We start from the raw sequence: 22,597 nt of genomic DNA on the forward strand, positions 1-22,597 counted from the left end.
AGTGTTTTTAGGGTGGACACTCATACTGTAAATCCAGCTATTCTCAAACAGGGTTCCTCCAGAGACTGCTAGGGGTTCCTTGAGCTGTGACTTCTCATTTGAAGTGCCTACAGGGGCCAGTTCTGGAGCCAATAGCACTTGACTGAGCGAATAGCATGACATCAATGATCCTTTTAGCCATCTTGGCTCAGGCAGAGCCTATTCAGGTTCCTCCAGAGACTGCTGGGGGTTCCTTGAGCTGTGTCTGATTGACTTCCCATTTGATGGTGCCTACATAGTTCTGGGGGCCAATACCACTTGACCCAGCCGGTAGCATGACAGCAATGATCCTTTTAGCTAACTGAAGGGTGGCATTTCGACCACTAAGGTACTTCACACTGCCTGTAAGCAGGTGCAGTCTACTTCTCCTCTGCAGGTGGCGCTTGTCAAAATCTGCATTGCAGCTGGAGAGAAAGCCAACGATGAACATGGTTTCTCTATGTCTTCTGGGGTCACCGGAGGAGCTTTCTGACTGGATGCCTCTACTTCATGTGACTCTAATAGCTATCTTAGGTCAGGCAGAGCCTATTCAGGTTCCTCCAGAGACTGCTAGGGTTTCCTTGAGCTGTGGCTCCCCATTTGATGGTGCCTACATAGTTCTGGGACCAATACCACGTGACTGAGTTTTGCAATGCCTCATGGGACGTGTAGTTCCGCAACAGCTGGAGGGCCGCAGTTTGGAGGTCCTTTGGCCAAATTTCAAAAACCTTTGCTGTAAATCCAGCTATTCTCAAACAGGGTTCCTCCAGAGACAGGGGTTGCTTGAGCTGTGACTTCCCATTTGATGGTGCCTACAGGGGCCAGTTCTGGGGCCAATAGCACTTGTCTGAGCCGGTAGCATGACATCAATGATCTTTTTAGCTAACTGTAAGGGTGGCATTTCGACCACTAAGGTACTTCCTACTGACTGTAGGGAGGTGCAGTCTACTTTTCTCCTCTGCAGGTGGCGCTTGTCTGCCGCTGGGGAGGAAGCCAAGAAGAGCATGGTTTCGCTATGGTTTCCGATGGGATGCTGCCACCCCGTGTGACTCTAGTAGACAACTTGAATCAGGCAGAGCATTTTCAAGGTGCTGGTTCCCAGGCTTGGCATGTTTTTGCGAGTGGGTAGTGTAGGGACCCCGCCTGTTAGGGACAGAACTAGCGGCAGGGAAAGGTTCCTGATGAGGAGGGAAAGCGTAGGGTTTGAAACTTATCTGGACATCTTCCAGCTTGGGCACGAGACGAGACCAGGCGAAATTCTACCCTTCCTAACAGGCACTGTCAGTTCGGCTGAAACCTGCTCGGTATAAGCTGTTGGGACTCGTGGGTGTTCCCAGTTGGGCCATCTTCCCACTGGGTTATTTGTGAACTGTATTTGCATTATTTGAATACAAGTTCTTTACATAGCACTTAGACCGTGTGCGTTATTGCTGCCGCACCACGCTGCACCCCACCTACATGCCAACCAGTGTAATAGACATTTTTCCTACTGGCCCCCAATGAATTGGTTTCAGCACAGGTTCCCCAAGACCTGATAATTATTTCAAGAGTTCCTCAGGGGTAAAAAGAGGTTGAGAATGGCAGCTCAGATCTCTATGGGGAATCAGAGCGCTCCGAGGGGGCGGAGCTAGAACTGGCCATCATGTCAGGCTGTGGGAGGCAATTGGCTGGTTACTGGAAGTGAAGGAAAATATCTCCCCCGTCTATGACACCTTCATTAGTTCCAATTCCGTACTTCAGTACTATAGAAGTATTTCTATACTTTTGGCGGGTGTGGTAGTGGTGGACATTTGTGGGCAGGGGCTGCAATAGGCTCCAAGGGGGCAGTACTAGAACCAAGGAACACACTGCTGGGATTGCACACGCTCAGGTTGGCTAGTATGTAACCTAGGTCAGGATAGCGCTGATATTTAAAACTTTGGCATCTAGCAAACATTTCCAAACTAAAATATAGATGAAAAAAAGGAGTCTGAGAGGCTGGAGAACAGGGGAGATGGGTTGCCATTGCCTGTGGCTGGGTAGAATTGGTTTTTAACCAGAGTTACGTGTCACTTTTAATTATCTTCTATTGTTGATGGTGTGGGTTTGGTTACCTTAAGCTCTTCCAGGTCAGGTCGTTCCATGCTGACCACAGCCGCCAGAAGCTGGTCCTCCAGGCCGTCGCGGGTGACGGTGAAGTTGATGAGTGTGCACTGCGCCTGCATCTCTGGTTGGTAATGGGGATTGGCCAGCTTGGTGTGCAGGATGAGGCGGAAGTTGGGACTGTACTCACACTCCTTGTCCCCGATCTTGATGTACCTAAAACAAATCAGAAAGGGAAAGTTCCTGTCAGGACTACCAGAAGCAGTTTTTTTTTCCCCTCAAACAATAGGTGCTGGAACTCAACCAAGACCCCCCAAAACCCCTCCCCCCACTCACACCCTCCAAATCACATCAAATAGTGGGTGTGGGCATTAAATACCAGGACTGCATTACATACAGAGTGCAGAGTTCAAGGGGGACACACAGAGTGCAGAGCTGTCACTTGTAAACACAGAAACCGGACTTCTGTGTTTACAAGTGATTGTGATGAGCAGACCCCCCCCCCCCCAAGGGCCTGAGCCAGGAGGTGGTGGAATGGAGTTACACCAAGTTCCCCCTGAAAAAAAGCCCTGACCAGAAGGGACAACCAGTCTACACATTGTCCTGTACTGACCTACAAACGACCTCTAGGAACCTACCAACCTAAAAATGATGTTACTGTATGTGACCAAAGCAGTGTTTCTTAACTCCAGTCCTCAAGCCACCCCCAACAGGTCATGTTTTCAGGATTTCCCTCAGATGAAACCACTGTGGTAATTACTAAGGCATTACAACTGATCAAATCACCTGTGCAAAATAGTGGAGAGCCTGAAAACATGACCTGTTGGGGGCGCCTTGAGGACCGGAGTTGAGAAACACTGGCCTACAGACACAAAGGCTGAGGAAGGAGGCCCTGATATCCTGCCAGTCTATGGGAGGCAATTCGCTGCTTATGGGACTACAGGACAGCAAGTCATGTGAGGGTAGTAAAAAATGCCCCCTGCTTCTATACCATAGAAGTATTTATACACCGTTAATGTGTGTGGTAGTGCTGGAGAACCAGTATATTCCAGTGAACTCGAAATCAGAGGTCCATTGAAGGTGGTGTGTTGAACTTGTGTGTAGGACCTCAGCTTCTCAACCAGTCATGGTGATTCTTCAACAAAGTGACATTGGGAAATGTTGGGTGCATTTTGTACAAAGAGTTTTTCAATTTAGTAGTTTAGTTTTAGACTTTATTGTTATTCACTTTAGCAATGCAGCCGGGGATTGGGATACTTCCTTCTTCCAGGCTCTGGGTGGCGCTCTATGCTGTGAGATAACTGGAGCCAGTGTCCAGTCTATTTTTGCATGTAGGTCACCCCCGGAAGAGCTGCTGGTGAACGCGTTTCCTTTCCCCTTAGTTAACACACACAACCACACAGCATTGTGTTCACTCTTCCGCTGGCTCCAAGAAGCAGTCTAGGGGGGTCTTTTTTAGGCTTTTATTTGAAAGATGAACTTGGGTGGGGTGAAGGAAGCATTGGGATGCCCCAAAACTGGTGAACTGAACACTTTGAGGACTTCTCTAGCTTTCCGAGCTACACAAAAATGTCCCACAGAAGCTCTAATGCTGACAGGTGACTAGGACTTTTCCCAAAAGACCAAATTTGCTGCACACAGACACTACTTCCCAGCACCGGGGTCATTTACTCACACGGCCATAGGATCATTGGTTGCCCTCTTACACTATCCACTGGGCATTCTCCATTGAGGACCCCGCACTACCATAGGACAGCTGGACACCGTTCCCCCAGCTCTCCAAATGAAATGAATTACAGGACTAGAATTTACGAATAGCCCCCCCCCCCCCCCCCCCCCCTGCTAAAGCCACAGCTAGGACCCTCAGTGTCTTCTAGATGGCACCTCCAGTAATCTTCCCCCATGGCAGAGCCCCTGCACAGGGGTCTCCTCCAGCAGGACTGGACCCAGGAACTCTGCTGCTCATGTATCAGGTCCCCAACCATTTATGGTCTCTCCCACCACCTACTGGGCAAACTCCCTAGGGATTGGCTAGAGTTCCATAAATATTCACACTGTCCATTCTGTTCTTCCTCCTAATATAATTCCAGAATCCTCTAGAATACAGAGGGAAAAAATCAGGGCAGCAGTCTATGAAACACTGAGCAGGCCTGAATAATCAACCCCTACTACACCGATTACAGGGGAGCAAACTCAATGTACTGAATACTCTACACTACTCAATGAGGAAACCGGAAAACACTGAAATACCCCAGCCACCACCGCCAGGTATCACAAAGTCCATCACCCAGAGCCCCGCAGAAGGAGGTACCCCAATCCCCCGAAACGCATTGAATGCATTTTTATATGACTAGTGGAACTTTCTTACTGGAACCGCCGCGTTGGATAAGATTTGGGTGCTTGTCCTCAAACACACACAGACGTCAGTAACTTGTACGGCACCAACAAATCTTCCACAACATTCAACGCAGTAAATCAGCCCAGAGAAATGTTCAAAATGCAGCGGCTTCAAATACCCAATCAGCAATCACCTCTGATTTGATTGCTCCAGACTAGTGAAAGCTAAAGACTGATTGATTGCGGTGGGCGCTGTGGCCAGTGTGGGCGGTGGGCGCTGTGGCCAGTGTGGGGGTTCCTTTGCTTAGAGCTCAGTTTTGTTTATGGGAGAACTCCGGGTGTATTCGGAACGCCAGCTTCTAACCAGTGGAGGCGGCAAGTTATCTTACCCGGCAAATGTTGGCATGGGCGCACATGGGCATACTTACAACTTCACCCCATAACGCATTCTTGCCCGTAAGGGGATACCACATGTGTAAGACTTTTTTGCGGCTTCTATGCATAGAGGGGCCCAAAATCCAAGGAGGACCTTTAGGCTTTCTAGGGGCATAAATTATGCATCTAATTCCTTGACTACCGATCACGTTTCCTGACACCCTGAAGTGCCGCATCCTCTTTGTAGCTCCATCTCTACATTTAAAGATAAACTCCTGTATAGGCACCCGGTGTGGTCTTCTGCTGCTGTAGCCCATCTGCTTCAAGGTTGGGTGTGTTGTGTGTTAAGAGATGGTATGCTGCATACCTTGGATGTAACGAGAGGTTAATGGAGTTCCTGTTGTCTTTCTATCATTTGGAACCAGTCTGCCCCATTCTCCTCTGACCTCAACAAGGCATTTTTATTCCACACAACCGCCGCTCACTGGATATTTTCTCTTTTTCCCACCATTCTCTGTAATCCCCGAGAGATGGTTGTGTGTGAAAATCCCAGAAATACTCAGACCGGCCCGTCTTGCCACCAACAACCATGCCACGTTCAAAGTCACAGAGATTCCCGTTCTTCCCCCCATTCTGATGCAGCAAATCGTCTTCACCACGTCTAGAGGCCTAAATGCATTGAGTTGCTGCCGTGTGATTGGCTGATTAGTAAATTGTGTTACCGAGCAACTGAACAGGTATACCTAATAAAGTGGCCGGTGAATGGATGTTACTATTGAGTATTTGGCCATTTAGGCGGAGTTTCCCTTTATGCTGGTAAAATAATAGCGGAGATTAGTGGAGACGGATCCCCCCCCCCTCCCCCCGCGCTAATCATCGCCGTCCATTCCTCGTTCTCCACAATTATTATTCCACTCATCGTCACATGCAGGGAATTCTTCTGACGTGCCGCCGGACGGGTGTCATCGCGTGAACAGCTTTTGCCCCGTAATGACAAACACTAAATGACTTCGATGGCCGTTTTTTTTTTTTTTTCCCATTTCAATTATTCCGCCGCGCCGGATTCTTCCCCCGCGGCGTGTCACCGGCTGACGAAGGTGTTGAAAACCTCCAATTTATTATATGGAAACCTGAGAGCTCTGAAATCGCACTGCGCCCAGGAATCTGACATGTCGCCCCGCCTCCCCGGTGGCATTTCACGGAAGATGCCGCATAACGATCGTCACTCGGAGACGGCGAGGGCAGAAAAAAAAAAAAAAAAGTCCAAAAAATGCCGACCGCCGTATGAATATATTACACGCGCTTCATTTTACATCAGAAATCACCTGATTGGTTTACCCTAAACGTACGATTCCCCGGGAAGATTTAATCGGCGTGTGGCGAGGACGGTTTTTATTTTGTGACTTTGTTGCAAATTATTGGGAAAAAGGATTCAAAACTGCGTCAGGGAAACGCTTATGGCAAGAAAATCGGGGCGAAAATTTCCGTTCCGCGAACGATCAGACGATTTTCTACTCGCTGATGCCGAGCAGGTCATACCCGATATCGAGATCGGGAACGGAAAAGACCGATTGAAAAAAGAAGAAGAATTGAGTCGTATCGTTTGCGTACGAACGATATTCTATTCGTTGGGGTGAAGGTCGTCCGTAAAACATCGACCCCCCCCCATACGTGAGACGCCAGAACTACGCATGAAATCGATCGCTCTTTTCAAGATTTTTTTTTTTTTGATGGATTTTTGGTTGAGCGATCGCCCGATTTTCTAACCGTGTATTCCTGCTTTTAGGGCCACACCAGAGAAAACGCAGTCCAGATGCTTTTCTGCATGCGCGTTCCTGTGCGATTTCAGTGCGTTTCTGATGCAGTCCGATGCATTTTTCCCTCCCTCAGTCCAGATGCGTTCCAGATGCTTTTCTGCATGCGCGTTTTTGACGCATTGCAGCGAGTTTTTGGTGCATCCCCCCTCCCCCGCTCTTTTATCTTAAATAAGAGCACGTGCGTTCCGGGGCGTCTTTGGTGCGTTTTACAGCGTTCCAGTGCAGGAAAAAAAGAAGCATGATCTGCCAGCGCTGGTGTGAATCAATGATCCTTTTATCTACCTGTAAGGGTGGCATTTCCACCATCAATGGAACTTCCTACTGACTGTAGGGGGGTGCAGTCTACTTTCTCCTCTGCAGGTGGCACTTGTCCACAGCTGCATTGCAGTTGGAGAGGAAACCAACGAGGAACATGGTTTCCGTGGTCACTGGGGAAGCTATCCGATTGGATGCTGCTGCCCCATGTGACTCAAGTAGCCATCTTGGGTCAGGCAGAGCCTATTTACGTTCCTCCAGAGACTTCTAGGGGTTCCCTGGGCTGTGGCCGATTGACTTCCCACTTGATGGTGCCTATAGAGTTCTGGGGGCCAATACCACTTGACTGAGTTTTGCAATGCTTCATGGGACGTGTAGTTCCACAACAGTTGGAGGGCCGCAGTTTGGAGGTCCTTTGGCAAAACTTCAAAAACCTTTCATCGTGTTTTTAGAGTGGACACTCCTGCTGTAAATCCAGATATCCTCAAACAGGGTTCCTCCAGAGACTGCTAGGGGTTCCTTGAACTGTGACTTCCCATGTGATGGGGCCTACAGGGGCCAGTTCCCGGGGCCAATACCACTTGACTGAGCCAGGAGCATGACACCAATGATCCTTTTAGCCATCTTGGGTCAGGCAGAGCCTATTCAAGTTCTTCCAGAGACTGCTGGGGGTTCCTTGAGCTGTGGCTGATTGACTTCCCATTTGATGGTGCCTACATAGTTCTGGGGGCCAATACTACTTAGTTAACTGTAAGGGTGGCATTTCCACCACCATGGAACTTCCTACTTTCTCCTCTGCAGGTGGCGCTTGTCCACAGCTGCATTGCAGCTGGAGAGGAAACCAACGAGGAACATGGTTTCTGTGGTCACTGGGGAAGCTATCTGATTGGCTGCTGCTGTCCCATATGACTCTAGTAGCCATCTTGGGTCAGGCAGAGCCTATTCACGTTCCTCCAGAGACTTCTAGGGGTTCCCTGAACTATGGCCGATTGACTTCCCATTTGATGGGGTCTACATAGTTCTGGGGGCCAATACCACTTGACTGAGTTTTGCAATGTCTCATGGGACGTGTAGTTCCGCAATAGCTGGAGGACCATAGCATGGAGATCCCTGCTCTAGGGCAATCATAGGGTTAAATGTGTTCCTAGCCAGTGTTCTTGTACCGCGGGGGAGGGTATGGAGCCATGCCTCCCCCCCTGACAGAACAGTGATCTGCCTTGTTTTGCATTGGCAGATCATCGTTCTCCCTCTGTACCGAACAATCACCGGATATCGAGTCTGCGGTACCCACTGCTCAGTTCCCGCTGTGTATAATCACGCATGCGCGCCCCCTACCTGGAAGTTTCGGTACCGTACCCGGCGCAGCAGTGCCACCTTGCCGCCCGGATATGTAATAATTATACGCTCGGCTGGTAGTTGCGCAATCGTGCAACATTGTAGACAAACAAGTAGCTCTTCCTTTTGGTGGTATTTGATCACCTCTGGGGTGTAAGAGGAGGATCAGTGATGGTTTCTAGCAATGCCTCACCTTCCTTTCTTGATGGTTTCTCTGCCCAGTAAAGGTCCCAGGACCGGATCTACGCTCTCCTCCAGGTTCTCGATAAGGACCACATCTCCCCCGCCCAGGGCTCTCTCCAGAGTATCCAGGTACCTGAAAAAAAGGAATAAGGAAAAAAATAAAAGCCAAGAAACCCGAGTCTGAGAATCTCCGACCCGCTTCCCAGAAGATGCATAAATGAATGAAAGTATCAGGTGGTATCGGGTGGTATCGGAAGGTATCGGGGGGTATCGGGTGGTATCGGGAGGCATCGGGTGGTATCGGGAGGCATCGGGTGGTATCGGGAGGTATCGGGTGGTATCGGGTGGCATCGGGTGGTAACGGGAGGCATCAGGTGGCATCGGGTGGCATCGGGTGGTATCGGGAGGCATCGGGTGGCATCGGGTGGTATCGGGTGGTATCGGGTGGTATCGGGAGGCATCGGGAGACATTAGGAGGTATCGGGAGGCATCGGGAGGCATCGGGAGGCATTGGGTGGTATCGGGAGGCATCGGGAGGCATTGGGTGGTATCGGGAGGTATCGGGAGGTATCGGGAGGTATCAGGAGGATTATGTGCAATCCCTGACCACAAGAGCTTACAATCTAAAGGCAATCTCTTGGCTGTCCTTTGTAGGTCTGATCGTGGTGTTTAGAGGAGGAAATGTAACCCGGAGAATCTCGAGGAGACCCAACAAAGGCCACTCATGAGAAGAAGTTGTCAGATATGACCAGAATGGAAATGCCGGACTGGCCTCTGTACATGTGGTCACCCCCTCCCCCCCCCCTCCTACTTACCCTCGCTGCCCGATGCGGATTACTCTGAGATTTTCCCCATATTTATTCTTGATCCACTTGATTCCTTGTAGTTGTGGATCCACCATCAGAGGCCAACGCTCGCAGCTGGTCAGGATGGTGGCGTTCTCCGTAGACATGCGGTCAGCCGGGAGACCCTCATTCTGCCAAGTGGCTACATCAGCATCATCAGTCAGCATGGTTAGAGGGTCCAAAGATGGCGTGACCGGTATGGGGACCTGGAGAGGAAGAACATGGTCAGAGTTAGATAGAGGAAGGAGCAGAGTCCTCCAGCAGAGCAGAGTATTTCAGGAGAGGAGAGTTATAGAGGAAGGAGCAGAGTCCTCCAGCAGTGCAGAGTATTTCAGGAGAGGAGAGTTATAGAAGAAGGAGCAGAGTCCTCCAGCAGAGCAGAGTATTTCAGGAGAGGAGAGTTATAGAGGAAGGAGAGGAGTCCTCCAGCAGAGTATTTCAGGAGAGGAGAGTTATAGTGGAAGGAGCAGAGTCCTCCAGCAGAGTATTTCAGGAGAGGAGAGTTATAGAGGAAGGAGAGGAGTCCTCCAGCAGAGTATTTCAGGAGAGGAGAGTTATAGAGGAAGGAGCAGAGTCCTCCAGCAGAGTATTTCAGGAGAGGAGAGTTATAGAGGAAGGAGAGGAGTATTTCCGAGTGGGAAGGTCTTTGTCTTATGATAAGTAGGACAATCTTTGGGTCTTGTTGATTAAATTCCCGGTGGAAGTTCTCGGATAGATTTGATTAATGCACTCGCCTTGTTGCCCCCGGCGGAGAGCCTCGTGCAGATTCCTCCTCCTCCTCCTCCTCCTCCTCCTCCTCCTCCTCCTCCTCCGCTCCCTTTTATTCCTCTCATGAATAATCAGCCAATAAGTGCGTCTCGCACGCCTCGGCCCCAGCGTGGCCCTCGCAGGGAACGCATTATCTGGGACCCCCGCTGCCCTCTACAAGGTTAGAAATGCTGCCAGGATGGTGAATACTCCGGAGGCGGCTACATAAGAAATGCCGAATTTCCACCCTCGGCCTTTCATTCAGACATTGTGGGGGAGCGACCCGTTATAATGTGACATTTCACAGATCACCGCTGTAGACTGGTGATGTACGAAGGGCCGTGTATACATGAATACCGCCATATCTACGCCACATGTATATTCTCACATAACCAGATCATCTTATCACACCCAGTCTGGGGACAGAAAATGCCCCAGTGCCCCATCATTGATGTCAGTAGGAGGAATAGTGCCCCATCATTGGTGTGAGTGGGAGGAATAGTGCCCCATCATTGGTGTCAGTAGGAGGAATAGTGCCCCATCATTGGTGTCAGTGGGAGGAATAGTGCCCCATCATTGGTATCAGTGAGAGGAATAGTGCCCCATCATTGGTGTCAGTGGGAGGAATAGTGCCCCATCATTGGTGTCAGTGGGAGGAATAGTGCCCCATCATTGGTATCAGTGAGAGGAATAGTGCCCCATCATTGGTGTCAGTGGGAGGAATAGTGCCCCATCATTGGTGTCAGTGGGGGGAATAGTTTGGAGACCCCTGTCGTAGACGAATCCCTTCTGTGATAATTCTGCCCTTCCAGGGTCCTTGGTTTGGCTATTTCAGAAGAAATGTCAGCTGGTTCGTCTTTTGGGTAAAGTTCTAGATCTCAGGCATGACTCGGTGCTGCCAAGTGGGTGTAAATGGGGCACTTACTTTCAGCTGCCCCAGGTAGGGCTTCCAGGTTCTATCCATGAGGTCCTGCCTGTACTTCTTGGTGAAGTAGCCGAGGTAGGACACAAAGGCGGTGATGAGGAGGACGTCTCCACACAATGTGCTTTCCTGGAGCTTGAAATTCCTCACCGCTTCGGCCCATCGAACGTTTTCTGATGCAAGACCTCCAACCTAGAAAAGAGGAATGGCAGTGGTTGGTCAGGCACTCAATCGTTCTTCCACATTCCGCCTACCTGAAAGGAGGAAATGCTCTTCTCTTTAGGGCTGAGAGGAGGTTCTTCCGCTACACTGACACAACGACCTTTCATTCTCCAGGTATATACAAGAGACAAAAACATACAAACATGAGGAAGTACAACCATTCCGAACTCAATTCCAGCTTTAGGCAATGCCATAGTTGCTGCAGTTGGAAAGCTGACGTGTTTCGGGGGACATACCCCCTTGCTCTGAGCTCTGAGGAAGGGGGTATGTCCCCCGAAACACGTCAGCTTTCCAACTGCAGCAACTATGGCATTGCTTAAAGCTGGAATCGAGTTGCAAATGCTTATACCTTTGTATGTTTTTGGCTTTTGTATTTCAAAACTTTTTGTGCTGGTATTGTACTGGGTGTTTGCGCCCTCCTGTGTCTTTTCACAGCCTAAATATACACTATATTATTACCAAAAGTATTGGGACACCTGCCTTTAAACACACATGAACTTTAATGGCATCCAAGTCTTAGTCCGGAGGGTTCAATATTGAGTTGGCCCTTTGCAGCTATAACAGCTTCACCTCTTCTGGGAAGGCCATCCACAAGGTTTAGGAGGGTGTCTATGGGAATGTTTGACCATTCTTCCAGAAGAGCATTTGTGAGGTCAGGCGCTGATGTTGGATGAGAAGGCCTGGCTCGCAGTCTCCACTCTAATTCATCCGAAAGGTGTTCTGTGGGGTTGAGGTCAGGACTCTGTGCAGGCCAGTCAAATTCCTCCACCCCAAACTCGCTCATCCATGTCTTTATGGACCTTGCTTTGTGCACTGGTGGGCAGTAGGGATGAGCTCAGGCGCGTTCCATGTGAACACGCCTGAGCTCATCCCTAGTGGGCAGTCATGTTGGAACAGGAAGGGGCCGTCCCTAAACTGTTCCCACAAAGTTGGGGGCATGAAATTGTACGATGATGCCTTAAGAGTTCCCTTCACTGGAACTAAGGGGCCCAAGCCCTGAAAAACAACCCCCCGCCATAATCCCCCCTCCCCCACCACACCATAATCTCCCCTCCACCAAATGATTTGGAAGGTCCTGGATGTAGTGACGTCATCACGCAGGGTGCGCTCCCTGGTTGTCCTGATAAGGGGCGGTTGTTTACTATCCGGAGCTGGATGGAGTTATGGCAGCCAAGGGAAGAGGTGAGACACCCTCCTGGGGGGAGGGGGGGGGGGCAGGGAAATTGTACACAATGTGAGAGGATTGTGGGGTGCGGGGGAATTGTTCAGGAGGACTGCTCTGGTCTCCACCCCCCTCCTGTAGTTTTCTGTAGTGGATGGAGCCAGCGGGGCCCCTCCCACAGCTCTGCTCTCTCTCCTTGTGCAGGGGGACCGGTCTTGTCTCCGCCCCTTCCTATAGTTTTCTGTAGTGGGTGGAGCCAGCCGGGCCCCTCCCACAGCTCTGCTCTCTCTCCTTGTGCAGGAGGAACCGGTCTTGTCTCCGCCCCTTTAGTTTTTTTTACAGGCAGCCTGTAGTGGGTGGAGCCTGCTGGGCCCCTCCCACAGCGTTGGATTTGTATCCTTTGTGGCTACTAAGGAATATATTTAAGTGAAAGCTTTAATATGACTGCAGCGCACACATGACGCCATGTATACGGTACCAGGAAAAAAACTGGGCAAAGTCGAAAAAAAAAAAAAAGAAGATAATTACATACTGAGCAGAAAAGAAGTTATGACAAATTCCGGGGAGGGGGAGGGGTTGGGGGTCGATGATGGATTCATCCTCGAAGTCTCCATTAATAACCGTCCTGCTGAAGGAAAAAGCGAATGAAGAGATTTCCATAAAACAATATGGCTGACGCGCTCGGCTGTGTGAAAAAAAAGGGACCGCCGTTCCTCAGGGGCTTTCCCGGGCAAACGCCACTGTTAATTCATGGCGGTAATGAAAACCGGCACGAGGCCGCCGCGCGTGACAAAGACACATATTACAGCGGCGCCTCGGACAGGTGCGAGGTGTAAAGCGCATATTGTGCGAGATTTAATGAGGACGCGGCTGCAGAGTATCGCAACCCCGGAGTCCTCATCGCTCCACTGAACCCGCCCCCAGAGCCTCCTTCCCGTAAACTGCATAACAAACTTATTTTATTTTTTTTGAAACGTTGTACATGAACCACTTGACCTCCGGAAGATTTACCCCCCTTCCTGACCAGGCCATTTTTTTGCAATACGGCACTGCTTAACTGACAATTGCGCGGTCGTACGACGCGGTACCCACGTACAATTATTGCTTTTTTTTTTTTTCCCACAAATACAGATTTCTTTTGGTGGTATTTGATCACCTCTTGTGTTTTTTTGTTATTTTGTGTGCTATAAAAAAAAAAAAAGACCGAAAATCTGATAAGAAAAAAAAAAAAAACACTATATAATTTTTACTTTCGGCTATAAAACATCCGATAGAAAAAAAAAAAAAATCGTATTTCTTCATCAATTTAGGTCAATATGTATTCTGCTACATATTACTTGGTAAAAAAAAAAAAAAAATCCCAATAAACATATATTGATTGGTTTTGCGCAAAAGTTATCGCTTCTACAAACTATGGAATAGATTTATGGAATTGTTATTTATTCTTTTTTAATGCTAGCAATGGCAGCGAGTTGTAACTTCTAGCTGCAACATTGTGGCGGACAAACCTGACACTTCTCTGGGGACCAGCGACACCAATACAGGGATCAGTGCTACAAATATGCACTGTCACTGTACTAAAGATTTCTTTACATGGGCAGACAGCCGTTCTGCTGCTCTCCTGAATGAATTGCTATGTGACGGCGGACATCGAGTCTGCCGGACCCGCTGATTGGCTCCCACTGTGTCCAATCTCCCCGGTGGCGAGCGTGCGTGCACGCCACAGACCCAGAAGTGCACAATCACGTACAGGTACATGCCGCCGCCCAGCAGTAAATGTACATGGGGCGGTCGGCAACAAGTTGAAAAAAAAATAAAAAATCAGGGGTTAGAGGTTGCTGGCAAGGAAAATAAATATAAATATAATTAGATGTGTATATATAATTAAATAGTAAGTACACCCCTCAGTCACATGTCTGTAAATCTTTTCTTCTATCTTTTCATGTGACAACACTGAAGAAATGACACTTGTCTACAATGTAAAGTAGTGAGTGTACAGCTTGTATAACAGTGTAAATTTCCTGTCCCCTCAAAATAACACACAGCCATTAATGTCTAAACCGCTGGCAACAAAAGTCAGGACACCCCTAAGTGAAAATGTCCGAATTGGGCCCAAAGTGTCAATAATTTGTGTGGCTGCCATTATTTTCCAGCACTGCCTTCACCCTCTTGGGCATGGAGGTCACCAGAGCTTCACAGGTCAGCACTGGAGTCCTCTTCCCCTCCCCCATGATGACATCACAGAGCTGGTGGATGTTGGAGACCTTGCGCCCCTCCACCTTCCCTCTGAGGATCCCCCACAGATGATCAATAGGGTTTAGGTCTGGAGACATGCTTGGCCAGTCCATCACCTTTACCCTCAGCTTCTTTAGCAAGGCAGTGGTGGTGTTGGGGGTGTGTTTGGGGTGGTTATCATGTTGGAATACTGCCCTGCGGCCCAGTCTCTGAAGGGAGGGGATCATGCTCTGCTTCAGTATGTCTCAGTACATGTTGGCATTCATGGTCTCCTGAATGAACTGTAGCTTAAAAAAATGACAGGACATTTCATTCAGCATGCAGGGATGCTTCTGACATTCATGCAATTAATGTTTTATAAATTGACCCCTTTGTGTGTGCTGGATCACTCCATGTGCATGTAGGCAGGTGCATTCTATTTCTACACTGTAGGTGGCGCTCGATCACTGCTGCATTGCAGCTGGAGGGAAAATTATAAGGAAGATGGTTCCTCGATGGTTTCTTGGGTCACCGGGGAGGTTCTCTGATTGGATGCTGCCTTCCCATGTGACTCTGGCAGCCATCTTGGGTCAGGCAGAGCCTATTTAAGGCCCTGGCTCCCAACCTTGGTGTACATTTCATATGTGGATAGTGTAGGGACAGGTCGCCTGTTTGGTAGAGTCAGTGAATAATGGAAGTGAGAGGTTCCTGAAGAGTAGGGACCAGTGACTAGCGGCAGGGAGAGGTTCCTGATGAGTAGGGAAAGGATAGGGACACGTCATCCTTCCTGGAAGCCTCCCCATTTGGGTACCAACTGAACAAGCCACATTCCGCCCCACAAGACAGACGCTGTCGACACCTCCGAGATCTAATCTGCTGCACACTACTCTTACATTCTGTGATTGTTCCTGTTCAGCGCCTTCCCACAAGGCTTGTTGTGAATTATTGAACTCTGATATTAATACAATTTCTGTTCCCTGCAACTGAACTCTCTTCTTACTGCCACCGCACCCCGCTGCGCCCCCCACATGCACAGCATAGGCGTGGGATTAAATGATGGTAACGCTGTCCTGTAAGTAACAATCTAACCACCTTTTTTTTTCAAAATTATTATATTTCCAGCTCTCCCTTGCCTCCAACCCCATTCCCCCTGGAAGGCTGGCCTTGTAACTTGGACCTGGATTCTAACGGGCTGGTTTGGTACAATGGCCACCCCATGTATGGTGGCTGCAGCACCCTAAGCTGCCGTGTCTCAGCCCTTAACAATGGCGTTGCTTGCGTTCCATGCAGCAACAGACTCACCAGGCGGTTGGCCAGGTTGATGGTCAGGGCGGTAGCGTCAGCTTCCTGTTGACATTTTAGCTTGTCTGCGGTGGCCTTCTCGAATTTTGCTGTCAGTTTCGCCAGGTTTTCATTCAGTTGCTGAAAAGAGAAAACACTTTACAATGTAATATTTTGTGGAGCCAAAAGGATGTCAAAGAACAAGATCCAGACCCAGTTAATAATATAGAGATCTGTATATCTTAGAATTTGGTTATGAAAAAATAAGCTTTAAAGAGGAAGTAAACCCTGATGGGTGTTACTTCCTCTTTCATTCCTTGCAAATGTAAAGCATAATGGACTACTATGCATCGCATCACATCACATCCCATTATGTGTCACTTACCTGACACAGGAGCCAGCGAAGTCACCGCTGTCCCCTGTAGTCCGGCGCATCCATCTTCTCAGTGGGTCTCGCTGCTCCACCGCCGTCATTCGGCGAAGCCACGATGACGTCACTGCCTCCACTCGCGGCATATCCCCGTTGACCGTGGCGCGCTCAGTGCGCCTGCGCGCCGCTGTCTGCGGCGCATGCACCATAGACAGCGCTGCCTGTCTTTCGGCAAATATCTCCTAAACTGTGTAGGTTTAGGAGATATTTCTTGGACCTACAGGTAAGCCTTAATCTAGGCCTTAATCTAGGTTTACCTGTAGGTCAAAGTTGGTTGTAAGGGTTTCCAACCACTTTAAATATGCAGGTTTCATATATTCCAATTAAAACCAACAGAGGGAAAGCCCCAGGTAAGAAAATTTGCTCACTGGAGGGTTTTACTACTTCTCTGCTGAAACAGACCTGAAAAGCAGAGCGATCAGAAAATAGAAGGGACACGCCATCTCATCCAGAAGAGATTAAAACACTGGTTTAGTCAGTTATACTGATTGCCACCAAACATGCAGGCAATGTTGCCTTTCCCCTCCGCCCGCCTAGGACTTGGCCATAAAGTGAATTTACAGTATGTTGAAGGTCACTTACAGCAATTTTGGCCTTAATAGTGGCCAGTTTATCTTCTGCCGCTGCCAGCTCCGCGTTGGCCTTGCTTAAGGCTTGTCGTTTTGGCTCCACCTCACAGTAGACTTCATAGAACTTGACGATGTTGATGACCCAGGAGCAGAGGCCGGAGGCGGCCAAAGACTTGGAGGAGATGAACTCTGGGTTGAACTCCGGGTCCTGCAGGTACGGCTGAATTGCTTTCATGCAGTTTTCGTGAATATTCTCTTTATTGAAGTTGATCAGAGAGTCCAGAAAGCCGTCGACTTTTCCCATGACCACCCTGGCAGCCTTCCAGCTCCTGTCCTTGGGGACCTTACCTCCTGGGGCTGTGAGGACCATAACGGCAGCGGTCACGTTGGTGACAGCTGAGGGTGGGGAGCCAAATGACTTCAGTTCTGTCAGGTTGGTCTGAAAGGTCAACATAGGAGAAAGTTCATATCTTGCCTTATAAAATATGAGCGCAGGACAAAACAATCATGGTCAAAAGATTCCACTGGTCAACATAGGTAAAAGGGTAATACGGACTTGTCACCTGATCTTATTCTTTAATAAGCAAGACTCAAATACTTCCCGTTCTGTACAGGATGTAAGCTGTAATGAGCAGGACCCTCGTACCTTCCATGCCTATTAGGTGTAAGCTGTAATGAGCAGGACCCTCATACCTTCCATGCCTATTAGGTGTAAGCTGTAATGAGCAGGACCCTCATACCTTCCATGCCTATTAGGTGTAAGCTGTAATGAGCAGGACCCTCATACCTTCCATGCCTATTAGGTGTAAGCTGTAATGAGCAGGACCCTCATACCTTCTGTTCCACAGCTCAAACAGATCCCTCCTAGCTATGGTTCCTTATTATGTTTCGTCTCCCCAACAATGCCTGCATTCCTACATTAAACCCTGATATAAAGTATTATAAAATATGAAGTGTTGTATAATAAAATGATACCATAATGGCAGTCTAGATGTAAGTACATGACAGAGACAATGCAGCATGGCATGGAGCAGCAGACACAATTCCTTCGTCATTAGTACCTTATTGAGGGTGTTCAGAGCTTCCTGGGCTGCTATTAAAGCTGGTTCTGCTTTGGCCAAGTCTGTTTCACAGTCCCTTTGCTTCCTTCCAACTTCCTCCGCAATCACAGCAACCTTCTTCTCTTCCTCATCTGCTATGGCTTTCTCCTTACCCACCTTCTCGGTCTCTACCCCAACCACCTGGATCAGCTTATCGGCATCCTCGTTCTTCTGCTTTAGCTCCACCTCTTGTGCTGCCAGTTTGGCTTTTAGGTCATCCACCTGTCCAATGAGGTAAATAAAGCATTGCAATATGCAGTTCAAAAAAAGAGATACAAAATACATACATATATACTGTCTTCAACTATTAGTAAAAACTATCAAGAAGTTTCATGTATAGACCATTTCTTGGCGTTTCAGTCCAAAGGACATCACTAAAGATTTTTGACTATGGTCTGTATTGCCCAATAGCATCCCGGTCTTTGGGTCTAAGGGACAACATCAAAGCATTCATGACTGTGGTCTGTAGGTTCAATAGCATCTTGGTCTTTGAATCTAAAGAGATAACATCAAAGCATTCAAGATGGTCTGTAAACCCAATAGCATCCCGGTCTTTGGGTCTAAGAGATAACATCAAAGCGTTCAAGACTATGGCCTCTAAACCCAATAGCATCTCGGCCTTTGGGTCTAAGGGACAACATTAAGACTATGGTCTGTAAGTTCAATAGCATCTTGGTCTTTGGGTCTAAGGGACAACATTAAGACTATGGTCTGTAGGTTCAATAGCATCTTGGTCTTTGGGTCTAAGGGACAACATTAAGACTATGGTCTGTAAGTTCAATAGCATCTTGGTCTTTGGGTCTAAGGGACAACATTAAGACTATGGTCTGTAAGTTCAATAGCATCTTGGTCTTTGGGTCTAAGGGACAACATTAAGACTATGGTCTGTAGGTTCAATAGCATCTCATCTTTGGGTTTAAGGGACAACATCAAAGCATTCATGACTGTGGTCTGTGGGTTCAATAGCATCTTGGTCTTTGAATCCAAGCGATAACATCAAAGCATTCAAGATGGTCTGTAAACCCAATAGCATCTCAGTCTTTGGGTCTAAGAGATAACATCAAAGCGTTCAAGACTATGGCCTCTAAACCCAATAGCATCTCGGCCTTTGGGTCTAAGGGACAACATTAAGACTATGGTCTGTAAGTTCAATAGCATCTTGGTCTTTGGGTCTAAGGGACAACATTAAGACTATGGTCTGTAGGTTCAATAGCATCTCATCTTTGGGTTTAAGGGACAACATCAAAGCATTCATGACTGTGGTCTGTGGGTTCAATAGCATCTTGGTCTTTGAATCCGAACGATAACATCAAAGCATTCAAGATGGTCTGTAAACCCAATAGCATCTCAGTCTTTGGGTCTAAGAGATAACATCAAAGCATTCAAGACCATGGCCTCTAAATCCAATAGCATCTCGGCCTTTGGGTCTAAGGGACAACATTAAGACTATGGTCTGTAGGTTCAATAGCATCTCGGCCTTTGGGTCTAAGGGACAACATCAAAGCTTTTAAGACTATGGTCTGTAAACCCAATAGAATCTCAGTCTTTGGGTCTAAGGGACAATGTCAAAGCCTCCATGACTATGGTCTGTAGGTTTAATAGCATCTTGGTCTTTGGGACTAAGGGACAACATTTAAAGTATTCAAGACTATGGTCTGTAGCCCCAATAGCATCTCGGTCTTTGGGTCTAAGAGATAACATCAAAGCGTTTAAGACTATGGCCTCTAAACCCAATAGCATCTCGGCCTTTGGGTCTAAGGGACAACATAAAGACTATGGTCTGTAGGTTCAATAGCATCTCGGCCTTTGGGTCTAAGGGACAACATAAAGACTATGGCCTCTAAACCCAATAGCATCTCGGCCTTTGGGTCTAAGGGACAACATTAAGACTATGGTCTGTAAGTTCAATAGCATCTTGGTCTTTGGGTCTAAGGGACAACATTAAGACTATGGTCTGTAGGTTCAATAGCATCTCATCTTTGGGTTTAAGGGACAACATCAAAGCATTCATGACTGTGGTCTGTGGGTTCAATAGCATCTTGGTCTTTAAATCCGAACGATAACATCAAAGCATTCAAGATGGTCTGTAAACCCAATAGCATCTCAGTCTTTGGGTCTAAGAGATAACATCAAAGCATTCAAGACCATGGCCTCTAAACCCAATAGCATCTCGGCCTTTGGGTCTAAAGGACAACATTAAGACTATGGTCTGTAGGTTCAATAGCATCTCGGCCTTTGGGTCTAAGGGACAACATCAAAGCTTTTAAGACTATGGTCTGTAAACCCAATAGAATCTCAGTCTTTGCGTCTAAGGGACAATGTCAAAGCCTCCATGACTATGGTCTGTAGGTTTAATAGCATCTTGGTCTTTGGGACTAAGGGACAACATTTAAAGTATTCAAGACTATGGTCTGTAGCCCCAATAGCATCTCGGTCTTTGGGTTCAAGGAACAACGACAAAGCATTCATGATTATGGACTGTATGCCCAATAGCATCTTGGTCTTTGGGTCTAAGGAACAACATCAAAGCATTCATGACTATGGTCTGTAAGCCTCTCGGTCTTTGCTTTCAAGAGACAACACCAAAGCATTCAAAGACTACAATAGTCTAGTCTGATTGATTACAGTACCTCATCCATACATATACAAACAAAAACCTGATTTTTTTTAGGTACAGAATACAACTATATGAGAAATTTTGTGTTAAAAATATAAACAATGTAATAAAGGTTGTTTATATATTTAAGACAAAATTTCAGATACAGTCAGTCCCCGAGTTACGAACAACTTCTACTTACCAACGGCCTCAAATGCCGGCCACTTGTGCTCCACGCTGGTCCTGGATACCTCTGAGCCCCTCTAGACACATCCCACACTGCAGTACTACATGTACTACATGGCCAGAAGAGCCCCAGATAACACAACAAGCGCCCGGAACATCCCACATCCATGCACAGGCGGAAGTTACACTTACCAATGCAGTGTTCTGACTTACCAACAAACCTACAGTCCTTATTGTGTTGGTAACTGCCTGTATAGTTGTATGCTGTACCCAAAAATTCCCAACCAAGAAAAAAAGTTTTCTGTCCGCAAACATTCATGACTATTGTCTGTAGACCCAACAGCACCTCAGTCTTTGTGTTCAAGGGGCAACACCAAAACGTTCATCGCCTATGGTCTATGTTCAAAAGCATCTTGGTCTTTGGGTCTAAAAGCAACATCATCAAAGCATTTATGACTAGGGTCTCTAGTAGTGATGGACGAACTTCCGACGGGACGTTTCGCGAACGCGAAACGCGAACGGACACAAACGTTCGCGAAAACGACCGTTCGCCGCGGGCTCCATTGACTTCAATGGGAGGCGAATTTCGCAAACCTTTAGGTCGAATTTGCGGCCACGGGGTAATTATTAGGGGGTAGCACGTAGTCCCACCACCTGGACAATAGCATAATACATGTATGAGGTGAATTTGGGATCGATAACTACAAGCATTTTTTTTTTATTTGGGAAATTGTTCTGACAATTCAGGACTATGGAGCTAATGAAGGCAATGGAGGAGAGGGAAGGTCAGGGACCAGGGTAGGCAAACAAGAGGGTGCAGGAGATACAGAGCACTGACAGCAGCACCGTAATACAGAGCACTGACATCAGCACCGTGACATACAGCGCTGACAGCAGCTCCGTGACATACAGCGCTGACAGCAGCTCCGTGACATACAGCGCTGACAGCAGCTCCGTGACATACAGCGCTGACAGCAGCTCCGTGACATACAGCGCTGACAGCAGCTCCGTGACATACAGCGCTGACAGCAGCACCGTGACATACAGCGCTGACAGCAGCTCCGTGACATACAGCGCTGACAGCAGCTCCGTGACATACAGCGCTGACAGCAGCTCCGTGACATACAGCACTGACAGCAGCTCCGTGACATACAGCGCTGACAGCAGCTCCGTGACATACAGCGCTGACAGCAGCACCGTGACATACAGCGCTGACAGCAGCTCCGTGACATACAGCGCTGACAGCAGCTCCGTGACATACAGCGCTGACAGCAGCTCCGTGACATACAGCGCTGACAGCAGCTCCGTGACATACAGCGCTGACAGCAGCTCCGTGACATACAGCGCTGACAGCAGCTCCGTGACATACAGCGCTGACAGCAGCTCCGTGACATACAGCGCTGACAGCAGCTCCGTGACATACAGCGCTGACAGCAGCTCCGTGACATACAGCGCTGACAGCAGCTCCGTGACATACAGCGCTGACAGCAGCACCGTAAGCAGCCCCAGGAGGAAGTCAGCACAGCACAGGGATGGTGTGATCCCCTCATAATAAGAACCCCCAGGAGGAAGTCAGCACAGCACAGGGATGGTGGGAGCCCCTCATAATAAGAACACCCAGGAGGAAGTCAGCACAGCACAGGGATGGTGGGAACCCCTCATAATAAGCAGCCCCAGTAGAAATATGACACCGCTCAACCTCTTCAAAGAGGAGGGTAGGGGCATATAGTACGGTGTGCTTTTTTGGGTCAGGGAAGTGAGCCAAATGAATTAAGAAGGTCTGTGTGCTTGATTCCAAAAATTGTTTATAGACATATACATGGTCTACTGATCACATGTGTTGAATTCCTCCGAGATCCATGCCTCATTCATTTTTAGAAATGTGAGGTAGTTAACACTGTGGTGAGCTAGGCGAGTACGC

The 22,597-nt window shown here is 48.2% G+C and overlaps 1 protein-coding gene across 1 annotated transcript in view; it reads right to left on the reverse strand.

Annotated features, from left to right (window-relative positions):
• LOC143934988 (dynein axonemal heavy chain 9-like) overlaps positions 1 to 22,597 on the reverse strand; it is a 301,551-nt gene that overhangs the window by 29,863 nt on the left and 249,091 nt on the right. The window contains 7 exon segments of the mRNA XM_077458539.1: positions 2,112 to 2,316; positions 8,413 to 8,535; positions 9,218 to 9,453; positions 10,920 to 11,108; positions 15,817 to 15,936; positions 16,808 to 17,233; positions 17,856 to 18,116. Coding sequence (XP_077314665.1) covers positions 2,112 to 2,316; positions 8,413 to 8,535; positions 9,218 to 9,453; positions 10,920 to 11,108; positions 15,817 to 15,936; positions 16,808 to 17,233; positions 17,856 to 18,116 — 1,560 coding nt within the window.

Source organism: Lithobates pipiens, unplaced genomic scaffold (assembly GCF_037356315.1).
Source record: "Lithobates pipiens isolate NorthernLeopardFrog02 unplaced genomic scaffold, aLitPip1_a1.2 Scaffold_28, whole genome shotgun sequence".
NCBI classification, from domain to species: Eukaryota; Metazoa; Chordata; class Amphibia; order Anura; family Ranidae; genus Lithobates; species Lithobates pipiens.